Source organism: Octodon degus, unplaced genomic scaffold (assembly GCF_000260255.1).
Source record: "Octodon degus isolate 3935 unplaced genomic scaffold, OctDeg1.0 scaffold00040, whole genome shotgun sequence".
Classification (NCBI taxonomy): domain Eukaryota; kingdom Metazoa; phylum Chordata; class Mammalia; order Rodentia; family Octodontidae; genus Octodon; species Octodon degus.
In genome coordinates this window covers 5,176,403-5,188,601 of record NW_004524616.1, presented here as the reverse complement: position 1 = coordinate 5,188,601, position 12,199 = coordinate 5,176,403, and the positions used below count along the sequence as shown (strand labels likewise).

The 12,199-nt window shown below is 44.8% G+C and overlaps 1 protein-coding gene across 3 annotated transcripts in view; it reads left to right on the top strand.

Annotated features, from left to right (window-relative positions):
* Positions 1-12,199, top strand: part of Pde6a (phosphodiesterase 6A) — a 68,679-nt gene that overhangs the window by 42,524 nt on the left and 13,956 nt on the right. For all 3 annotated transcript variants that reach the window (XM_023715269.1, XM_004631291.2, XM_023715270.1), the window contains 7 exons: positions 249-314; positions 507-653; positions 1,706-1,813; positions 4,307-4,416; positions 6,019-6,106; positions 6,303-6,403; positions 6,752-6,859. In XM_023715269.1, the coding sequence (XP_023571037.1) occupies positions 249-314; positions 507-653; positions 1,706-1,813; positions 4,307-4,416; positions 6,019-6,106; positions 6,303-6,403; positions 6,752-6,859 (728 nt within the window). The remainder of the gene's footprint in view (positions 1-248; positions 315-506; positions 654-1,705; positions 1,814-4,306; positions 4,417-6,018; positions 6,107-6,302; positions 6,404-6,751; positions 6,860-12,199) is intronic.

The window sequence follows — 12,199 nt, the reverse complement described above, 5'->3', positions numbered from 1 at the left end:
TTGAAGCTCAGAGGGACTCAGCGACACTGCTAGGGCTTCCCTTTGGATTCAGGTCTTATGGCTCCGAAGCCAACGACTTTGAATTTGCTAATCTGGGAAAGTGGAATGCCAACTTCTCTCATGAGTGGTTCTATCTAAGGACTTTGGAGGAAAGAGAAAAGTGGAAATGGAAACGGGAAAGGGCAGGCAGCTTTGGGCTTACAATGTGATAATCCATGTCTTTTTCTCACTATTTTGGGCTGCGGCAGAAAACCAGAGAGGTGTATGGGAAGGAGCCGTGGGAGTGTGAGGAAGAGGAGCTGGCGGAGATCCTGGTGAGCAGCGGGGCTCGCGAGGGTGGGCTGCCCGGGTGCTCACGCGTGTGCGTGGGCGTCGCTCTTCAGTGCCTGCACCCAGCAGTGCTCAGATGCACCCAGCAGACCTGGCGTGCAGGCAGACTGGTGGTAGTACGGGAGACCTAGAAACACTTCATGTCCCCTAATCACTTGGCTTGATTGCTTATACAGCAAGGTGAGCTGCCAGATGCAGAGAAATTTGAAATTAACAAGTTCCACTTCAGCGACTTGCCCCTCACAGAACTGGAGCTGGTGAAATGTGGGATACAGATGTATTATGAACTCAAAGTGGTGGATAAATTTCACATTCCACAAGAGGTAAGTTCAAACAGATACCCTTGCGCTCTCGCTCTCTTTCTCTCTCCCCCCCCTCCCCCTACTCCATCTGTATACTTCCATAAAGAGTGCGCTCTCAGCGTCTGCGATGTAAGCGCTGCCACATCCACAGCTGAGTCCTCAATCGGTGGCAACACAGCGTCTCTCACAATTGCAGAGCTGCAGCTGCTCTTGCTTCTTGCAGCGGCTTCCGAGGCACGGACGCTGAAGGCTGTGAATAAATGAATGGTAAATTCAGGTGGGAAATGTGTTCCTCTCAAATCGGGCTTTTGTCCTGCAGGATTCCCATCAAATGTGTGTTATGAGTCTCAGGGGATAGGAAATGGGGATGGGGTGGGGGTGGGGCACAGAATTTTCCTGATTGACCACATGGGAGTTAGCAGAATATAAACACGCAGGGCCGGAGGTATAGCTCAGCGGACTAAGCACTTGCTTAGGTAAGCGCAGGGCCCAGGGTTCAACACCTGGCTCCCCCTGCCGCACCAGCCCCGCCTTCCGGTGCGCTGAGCCGGTGATGGAGTCCGGGCGCGGTGGCGAGCGCCTGTAATCCCAGCACTTGGGAGGCAGAAATCAGGAGGATCGCTACTGATGTGGGCTATGTAGGGAGACCTTGAGGAAAAAAAGAAAGAAAAAAGAAAATCCACAGAATATAAACACACACACACACACACACACACACACACACACACACACACAAGCACACATCGGCTGTAATGAATCAGAGACTATTTTGTCGAGCTCTTCAGGAGGTACGGCTCACTCGGGTTTGAGAACTCCAGGATTAGGAGCCCTTGTGCTTTCTGCCTAGGTAAAGTGCCTGTTGGTTTGGCCCTGGTCAGTGGCTCTCTGGGCACAATCTGGGAATCACTGATGAAGCTCAACCAATAGCATAAGCCCAATGACTCAGGCTCCTCGAGTTCCCTAACAACATCGTCTTCATTTGGCAAAACGCCTTGTAATGTCTCTACGTCCACTGCTGGTTCCCACCTCACAGTCTAGGGAACACTGCCTCACTGACGTGCGCGTGTTTGCAGGCCCTGGTGCGGTTCATGTACTCCCTGAGCAAAGGCTACCGCAGGATCACCTACCACAACTGGCGGCATGGCTTCAATGTGGGCCAGACCATGTTCTCCTTGCTGGTGGTATGTAAGGGCAGACCTGGCCAGTGGGGTTGGGGGAGCATGGGCCACATGGGACAACCTCATGCAGATTCCACCCGCCAGCAGCCACATTGCTGTTCTTTATTTATTGCCTTTTAAGAAATTTCGAAGCAATACCTGCATGAAAGAATTCTAAGAAAACAGAAGCATATCACACAAAACAAGAAAAGAAGCAGCAGGTTATCCCCAGTCCCAAACTGGTGATGATTATTGAAGATAACTGTGACACAAATCTTCCAAAATTTCTTTCTGTACAGAGAGAGAGAAAGAGAGAGAGAGAGAGAGAGAGAGAGAGAGAGAGAGAGAGAGAGGCTGGGGAAATAGTTTGGTGGAATAAGAGCCTGCCTGACAAGCACAAGGTCCGGAGTTCGATACCCAGCACTGCATGTTGTGACGGTCCCAGAACTAGGCATGATGGCACAGGCCTGTAATCACAGCTCTGGGGAGGCTGAGACAAGAGGATCACTAGGAATCTGAACTACATGGCAAGACCCTGTATCAATTTAAAAAAATATATATGCTACTGTTTTTTTTCTATTTGTATATGCATAAATATCAGTCATATTATTTCATTATATATGCATACACATAAAACAATTTTATATGTTTATATGTATTTAGTACAGGGTCTACAGGGTCTTACTATACAGATTGGACTCACAGTGATTCTCTTGTTTTCAGCCTTCCAAGCCCTGGGATTACAGGCATGTGACACCACACCCAGTCTCAATTGCTGTCTCAGCACAACCTGGGGGCAGGGCCAGCACAGCATGCCAGGGATCAAACCCTGGTCTCTGTGCTCTGCCTAAACAGGCACTTTAGTCCACTGAGCTATTTGGCTGGCCATGGATATATGTTTAAATGTTACATATAAAACATAAAATTTATCATTTTAATGATAAATTTATCATTTAATTTATCACTTTAATTGATGATACACATTTTTATATGCACAGTTCAATGAATTTATGTACATTCACAATATTTGCAACTTTCACCATCTCCAAATTTTTTTTAACATTTCAAACAAAAATTCTATTCTCATTGAATAGTAGCTCCAATTCTTCCTAAGCTCCAGCTCCTGGTAGCCACTATTCTATTTTCTATTTCTATGAACTTGGCTACTTTTAGATACCTCACATAAGTGGAATCATATGGTATTTGGAATTTTGTTCCTGGCTTATTTCACTCAACCTATCTTCAAGGTTCATCCATGTTATGATCTTATGCCTGCAGAGTAGCTCATCCCTTGGTCTCTAGGGGTGATTTATTCTAGGATCTCCTGCCCCACAAACTAAAAGAGCATTTCTGTTTTCCTTTTCTATAAAGAACCTGCTAATTTTGTGGGTGCTCAACTTCCTTATATAAAATGACAAAATATTTGCATATAACTTATACAACCTATTTGCAAAATCTCCTATCTCTTTAATCCATCTCTAGAGTATACACGGTACCTAATACAATGGATTGTTATGTAAATAGTTGCTATAACACACAGTTTAGGAATAATCACAAGAAAAAGTTGTCATGTTCAGTACAGACGCAATTAAAAATAATTTGACTCATAGTTGGTTAAATTGAGATGTGGAATAAACAAGACACAGAGGTATAATTATATTCTTTTATTTAAATATACTACACTTACTCAACCCAGAATTCTATTGTTGGATATAAGGCTATTTTCAATCTTTCATTCTGTCAAACTGCTACAGTATTCTCGGTTAGAGATATCCTGTGTATTTGTGTCAGCATTTTTGGCTCAGAGTTCAGAGCCCTAGATCTTGCATTGCAAAGTGTTTCTCCATGAAAAGGCTGACAAAAGTCTCTTGTCTGGCTCGGGCTGCCTGTTACGTTCCTTTCCCTTCAGGCTAGAGCACGTGCCAGTGATGGAGGGTAGACCTGTGGCCAGGCCACTAGAAAGTAACAAGGACTACACTTAGATTTGGTTTATTTCTTGGGTCGGCATCAGCCCTCCAGGGCTCTTCTGCACCCTATGTTGTAACAGCAGCATCAACAAAGGCTGAGTATGTGAAGAAGTCCAGGGAAAACTTCTCTGGGATGTGCCGAAACCGGCAGACCAGGTTTGGAAGGTTTGTTCTACCAGTCTGTTCAAAACTTTCCAAGTCTTGATGCTTGATGGCTGAAAGTTTTTCAAAGGTCATCTAGTCCAGAATCTTCCACCTACAATGTGCATACCAGAATACTGAGGGCCAGTATTCACTTAGGAATAGGGACAACCAGTTGCCCCCGTTTGCCTGGAATTGTCCTTGGTGTAGTGTTGAAAATCCCACATCTGGAAAACTCCCCAACCTGGAGCAGATCTCCGGTCCCCTGTGGAACTAGGCATAGAGCAAGATCAGACACACACTCCTAAATCCCAGGCCCTCTTCCCTCCACTTGCCCTCTCAGCCCTGCTCTCATGCCCCACAAAATGGGAGTGACTCTGCAGTCCCCTGATTCTGATTGCTTTTGCAGACAGGAAAGCTAAAGCGATACTTCACTGATCTGGAAGCCTTGGCCATGGTCACTGCTGCCTTCTGTCATGACATTGACCACAGAGGCACCAACAACCTCTACCAGATGAAGTGAGTCAGCCCTTATTGCCTCTCCCACTTTCCCACCACTCTGTTCTCCCAAGACTCATTAACCCAAGTCTGCCAGGCCCCCCAGACTGATGAGTCAAGGGAAAGTCCCTCTTCCTGCCCTTGGGACCTGAGTCCAGTCCTATGGTAGACAGAAAAATGACCTCCAGAGATGATCGGCTGTCATACCCCAGACCTGAGGGTATGTCATCTTACATTTAAAAGGGAGTTTGCTGATGTGACTAAGGAGCCTGAGATATAGAAACAACTGAAGTGAGCCCCTTGTGGTCTGAAGGGTCCTTGAAAGGAGGCAGGAAGTCACATAGGAGAGAAAATTGAGACCCTTCTGGCTCAGAAGTTGGAGGAAGTGGCTACAAGCGAGCCATGCAAGTGGCTCTGGAAACTGGAAAAGGCAAAGAGACTTCTTTTGAGCTTTCACAAAGCAGGCAGCCTGTGGACGAGTTCTAGATTCTGAATTCGAAATCTATAAGGGAATACATTATTTTTAGCCGTTAAGTCAATGGCAGTTTGTTGTAGCACAGTAGGAAACTAATAATTCAACTCCTTCACTCTTCTCTCTTCCTTCTTTCCTTCCCTGTGCTACCTGATGAATTAGTTTGAGCCAAGATGTTAGCAACTAATACCATTCATTCATTCATTCGTTCGTTCGTTCATTTACCTTGTAGTATTTATGATGCCATTCACAGGATGTGGTAGGCTCTGTGTTAGCAAAGGATGTTACCATGGTGAGAAAAACAGGCAGTTCCTGTCCTCACAGACCTGACATGCCAGTCAGCCTGGGAAGCACAGTGCTTGAACCATGATCTTGTTGGATTCTCATGGACATCCTACAGACCAGGTAGAACAGGGACCAGTTATCCCCACGTAATAAAGGAAGAAACTGAGAATTTACTCAGGGCCAACAGCCTGTAATTCATTAATGAGCACTAGAATCCATGTTTCTGAGTCTCTCTCTCTCTCTCTCTCTCTCTCTCTCTCTCTCTCTCTCTCTCTCTCTCTCTTTATTTTTTTGCTGGTTCAGGCTGCCTTAAGAGCGGGTCTAGTGCTGCTTGTGGTGTTAGGAATCGAACTGCAGTCCCCTGACCCTGACTGATTTTGCCTAAGCAGGTGCTTTAGACAACTGAGCTATCCCTCAAGCTCAGTCTCTTAATCTCTTAACATTCCCAGATTGCACAAAGATGAGAGGCTGTTCACATCTTACACTATAGAAATCTGAACACTGAGCACATTGCTTGGGACCTAGTGAGTGTAAAATCAACATTTATTAAATGAAAACATGAACAGTCTGCTTGTAGGAATTAAAGGACTACAAGGAAATCTCTAAAACTACACCTTTTTCTGGGGGTCACTGTCCACACTGCTCATCAGAGTTTCTATGAGTCCCTGCCCAGAGTCACTTACAGTGGAAAAGCCAAAGACAGTCAAGAAGCTTAACATCTAGTCTTCTTTTCCATTGCCTCACTGTGTGACCTTATGCAACATCTTCTCCTGGCTAGACATCAGGATTCGAAAGTGGCAGGACTGGATAAAGGAATGTTTAACCTCTGCCTTAACCACTCCATACTGAGTCTTTCTCTTATTTAGGTCCCAGAACCCACTGGCCAAGCTCCATGGTTCCTCCATCTTGGAAAGACACCACTTGGAATTTGGCAAAACCTTGCTGAGAGATGAGGTAGGATGAGGCCCTCTGCACTGGCTGTAGTTCCTGGACTAAGATCTCCATGTTATAAGATGCTTGAGGGTCCCCATGCAGCTTCTGTCCTTCGGCCCGGGCTGCCATTCTCTCTGGTCATCCAGGGTAGCCATGTAGGTGGGTGACTTTATTGCCAGCATAGTTTTTCATTTCTCTCCTCTGGTTTTCTCATCAGAACCTGAATATCTTTCAAAACCTCAATCGCCGCCAGCATGAGCATGCAATCCACATGATGGACATTGCCATCATCGCCACTGACCTTGCTCTGTATTTCAAGTTGGTACTTCTTGTTTTAATAATGACATAATTATAATAACAACACACAGTGCTGGTTGATTTTTCTTGTGAACCAGGCCCAACTCTACAGCTCTGGGCATTATATTACCTCCATTCTCCAGATGGGGACACTGAGATCCAGGGCAAGAGACTGCTAAAATCAAATTGCAAATCAGAGGCAGACTCTGGTTTAGAATGTCAGTCTGCAGGCCCTGGCTATGGTTCTTTTACCCTTGCTTAGCTAATTAAATTTAATGAGCCCTCATTTGAAATAGCCAACTTCAGCAGCCCAGGCGTTGCCTTGTTGTGAGACTTCCTTTAACAAGTGTGTACCTGTGTGTTTGGTAGGAAGAGGACAATGTTCCAAAAAATCGTGGATCAGTCGAAGACATACGAGAATGCGCAGGAGTGGACACAGTACATGATGCTGGAGCAGACGAGGAAGGAAATCGTCATGTGAGTCGAGGTGGAGCTAGCTCTTGGCCCTTGTCGGCCAGGTCATGAGGTGGGAGGGTGCCCACCAGCCCTTGCTGCTTCAGCACAGCCGGGGACGCTTGTCATCGGTGAGCTGTGCACACGAGGCAGAAGTTCTGCCCAAATTACATGGCATAAGTTATGATGTATGTTTGATCTTTATTTAGCACAAAAAATAAGACAATATGTTTTTGTTTTCTTTCTCTGTACACAAAAGTATATGTGAAGACTACCAATTATAAAAATCTATGATTTAGGTGGTAAAGTTATATAACTTTCACTTTTTTGCTAAAACCCAAAGCATTACACTGATGAAATTTGAATGATAGCTATAGATCACTCAAGATGTACAAGGCTTGGAATGAAGATGTGACTGAGAGGCAGAGAGCTCGATTAGCAGGCATGAGGCTCCAGGTTTGACTCCCCAGTAATATATATGATACATGCATATAATATATGATATATCATATTACATATATAATATATTATATAAAATATAATATGTATAATATATTATATAATATATGATATATATCATAGGCTTAAATTTTTAGCTATTCCTTTATGTGACAATGCCCTGCAATATTATTTATGCTATTCACAAATTAGCTATATGATTTATGTGTATGTAATTTATAGTGTATGCTGAACTAGCAATGGGGTCTATAACAGAGATCCAAATTGAAGGTGACTGGTAAATATTTCCCCTTAGTCCTTTCCATGATTCAGTTTAATCGATGAGAGGGTGAGGTGTGTCCATCTAAGGCCTTTATGAACACGTGGCCTATGCCAAACGATCCTTGCTTCTCTGCGATGGGTCCTAGGCAGTGGTGGTGATGCCCAGGAAGAGTCTCAAGGAAAGATAAGCCCTGACCAGATCTGAAGGAAGCATCAGGCTGCTTGCTTATTCCTGGATACTTCCGTGTAAATGAGGTGTGATTCAGTTACAAGAAGTGCAAGACTCTGCAAGCTAGAAGAGGCAGACCCTGAGGCAGGGGAAGGAAGAGCATCTTGATGAAGAGCAAATTGCTCCTTCCTCAGCCCTGCAGTTGCCCACCCAGGCGTGTGGAGCAGTGTGACCTCTTCCCACAGAACAAGGGAGCTGAACTGAGGGAGCTGAACTCAGGTGGCAGCTGCCCCAGGCAGACCAGGGTCTGCCCCACCAGACCTCTAAAAATGGCACAGCAGAAGAGTCACATAGGCGGAAAGAATACACGTTGTTGGTTGAAGTGTTTAAGATTAAAAAGTTATCTATTCTCCATAGTTAACCATTCATTTAAAGTAGATACAGGGTCTGGGGAGGTAGCTTGGTGGGCTAAGTGCCTGACTGGCAATCATAAAGACCGGAGTTTAATCCCTGGTACCGTATGGCCTGCGGGATCTAGAACCCAGGTGCACCAGGCAAGACCCTCTAGCAAATAAGAAAAGAAAAAAGGAAAAAAAAAGGACAGGAGTGTCTTTTAGGGCTGGCCACATAGCTCAGTGGACTAAAGCACCTGCTTAAGCAGAGCGCGGCTGTGGCTGGTGTTAGATTCTGATCTAAGAGTGAAACCCTGAACACCCTGTAGACCCTTCCCTAAAAAAAAAAAAAAAAAAAGTTTGGAACTGATTTTTTTTTTTTTCCAAAATGAAGTAATTTTTTTTTTTTTTTTTTTTTTTTTTTTTGTGGAACCGGGGAGTACAGGGTCTACAGGGTTTCACTACGTAGACCAGACTCGTGATCCTCCTGTTTGCAGCCTCCCAAGAGCTGGGATTACAGGTGTGCACCACCACACCCAGTCTCAATTGCCAGTCTCAGCATGCCCCAGGGGAAGGACCAGCACAGCAGGCCCAGGGATCAACCTCCCACCCCCTGCACCTGCTTGCAGATGCTTTAATCTGCTGAGCTATTTGGCCAGCCCTCCCAAACTCTTATGAGAAGTAAGTATGCAAGAATAGGCAGAAAATTCTGAAATAGAAGGGTATTAAGGCAGCTCAGTCTTAGCTCATCAGGGACAGATGGCTAAGTCAGTGGGACAGGCCGGAAGGACCATGTACATGTTAGAGTAAATTTTGGACTTTGACTGGATAAAGGCTGAAGTTTGGTATTGGGACAATGGGGTGGCCTGGTCTCATATTGTATACTAAAGTGAATTGCAGATGAATGAAAAAACCTTAAATAAGGGGGAGAGGAATTGAAAATAATAACTTCACAGTGGCTTTTTCTACATGTGACCTGAAATTCATAGGTTATAAAAATAGGTGAAAAAAATTGCAGTATCTGTTCACCACACACAAAAATTCAAAACTGAAGTCAGAATGTGTTATAGGCTGAGGAAAAATATTTGCAACACTTTGTGTGTGTGTGTGTGTGTGTGTGTGTGTGTGTGTTTCTCCTATTTTCAGCCTCCCAAGCACTGGGATTACAGGTGTGTGCCACCATGCCCAGTCTCATCGCCATCTCAGTATGCCTCGCGGATGGGGCCAGCACAGCACACTAGGGATTGAACCCCGGTCCCTGCTCTCTGCCTAAGCCTACTTTTGACAGAAAATGCGCCAATTTCCTCTGTAAATGTTAATACAACTCAAGAAAAAGACTAACCCAACAGAAAGTACATGAGAGGCATGAACCGATATTTCCCAGAAAAGGAATTACAAGGATGTAAACAAATGAAAAACATGATTTGACTCAAAATGAAAGAAATGCAAAGCAAAACTAAAATGAGATGTGATTATTCATCCACTCCTCTTGCTAACAGTGAACTTGTTTAACCCACCATGCTGACCAGAGCAAGGGGAAAGAGGCCCCTCCCCTGCGGTGGGCGAGTGCAGCCTCTATGGAAGTCCCTGGAGTCACACTATCAAAAGTGCAAATCTCCTAGCAGTCCTACATGCAGGATTTCCCAGCCAGGTATTTCCCCTTGTGTATCAAAGAGTATGTAGAAAGGCAGTCACTGCCACATGATTAGCATTTACAAATAAGATTAAAGACAATTTAAATACCCACTGGGACCCAGATTAAAGAAATGATAGGGCTGGTCAGATAGCTCAGCTGACTAAAGTGCCTGCTTAAGCAGGCACAGGGCCCAGGTTCAACTTCTGGTGTGCTGGGAGTCCGACCTACATGGACCTTTTTTTTTTTTTTTTTTAGGTACAGAGAATTGAACTCAGGTCCTTGTGCTTCCCAGGCAAGCACTTATTTTATTGAGCTATCTCCCCAGCCCTGGGAGTATGATCTATATAGAGAGACTCTGTAGGCCCTGTACTAAATACAATAAACAAAAAACAACAACAACAACAAAAAACTCCAGAAGCCATTAAAAAAAAGAAAGAAATGATAGTGCTTTCATACAGTGAAATGTCATAGAGATTTTGCAAAGACATGGTATCTTATGAAAGATAAAATCTTAGAAAGAAAGAAAAGAAAAAAAGACCAAGACAAGCCTTCAATCATTGTAGTCTTAAGCAGAATGGTCCTCTGTCAGGCATGTAGATCCTCAGGGAAGCCCAAAGCCTCCCAAAGTGCACGTGGCTAGATAGCCTTAGGGAAATCAATCTACTCCCTCTTAATATTGATCTTCCTGAGAAAACCAACGTACAGAAGGTCAGCTGTTCCTCACTCTTCTCTCACTGCAAAATTAAGGCAAATGCCGGGCATGGTGGCACTCACCTGTAATCCCAGCACTTAGGAGGCTGAGGCAGGAGGATTGCTGCAAGTTCAAGGCCAGCCCGAGCTACCTAAGCAAGTTCAAGGCCAGCCTGCACTCCATGGTGAGACTCCGCTTCATAAAACAACAACCACAATTCCAACAACAAAACCAGACCAGAACTAAAACTACAACAGCAGATCCCTCCCCTTTTTGAATTTTCCAACAGTAGCATGTTGCCCAGGTTCGGAGACCTCTAGGTCATCAAACAGACAAACTGTATGAAATTATGGTATCTTAAAAGCTGCTTTGGAGCAAGGCCTCATAAACTTAAGGGATGGCTTCAAGCCTTCCCTGTCTCATGTGCTTGGGCTGACATACACATTTCCACAGAACTCCTCTTATACCAGATATGAGGGCCTGTCCTCCTCTACCAACAAGCCTCTGGCCCTCTGTTACCCCCAGTGGGATGTGCTGCACCTACTGCAGTGCTCACAGTGTCTACATGGAGTGACATAAGGTGGGGGTCACTGAGATGTTTTCAAATGTACTTACTTGATTGAAAAATATAGTCACAATCTTTCTGACCGATTCCACAAATTAAGGGTTCCTTCCTACTAAATTGCCCTGGATTATGATCTTGGGTCTGAAATCTGTGTACTTACTACCAACTGGCTACAAATCTGGGATTTCCATGACTCCCTCCTCAAGTGTGACGATTTGCTAGAACGTCTCACAGAATTCCAGAAAACACTTTGCTCACATTGCCCAGTTGATTATAGAGGATCTGATTAAAGATTGCAGAGAAACAATCCCATAAAAGCTACCCAAGGTGAGGCTGGAGACACACCGCCCTCTAAACGTGTGGATGTGTCCATCCCTGGTGGTCATCATGTCTAGCTGGGTTTTCATGGAGTTCAGGCTCCAGCTAACACTCCCTTCCCAGAGATTGGTGAATGGGAACCGAAGTTCCAAGCTGTGAGCACTGAGTCTCCCTGGTGACAGCCCCAGCTCGAGGCTGCCTAGGAGAGCATCCTAAGTCACCTCACTCGATGAACTCAAGTGTGAGCAAAACGGCCCCCTCATGTATTACAACAGATGCTCCTATGGTCAGGAAATGCCTTGGTTTTTAGGAGTTCCGTGCAAGGAACTGGGGACAAGGATCAAAGGTGTTTCCTGTTATATCACGTATATATACAATATTTTAAAAGCAAAACAAAGCATTGAAAATGGAGAGTTTTATTCTGGGTTGTACAGCAGGTTGGTAGATCAAAGGCATTTTTAAATTTAACAGTCATACTCCTTTTAGAGGACTTATCACTGTCCAAGGACCATGGTGTTCAAAGGTTCAACAGTAGCAAGCAGTGAAAGCGGCAGCTCCTGATGCTTTATCCAGCCTGTGACAGCCAGCTTTCCCATTCCTGTGACCAAATACCGAAAGAATCAGCAGAATAGTTCCTCCAACGGGCCCCTCCTCACTGACCCAAGTTCCTTCCACTGGGCTGCACCTCCAAAAGCCTCTGCCCCTTCCCCACAGTGCCGTGGCCTTCAACACACAGGCCTTTGGGGGACACTGAAGATGGGAACCATACCTCTATCTACCTGTTGGTCAGTCATTCAGTCTGACAATTTACAATTTACTCTACCTGTATACCTGTCTATCTACCGCTACCTTTCTTAGAATTAAAAATGAAAA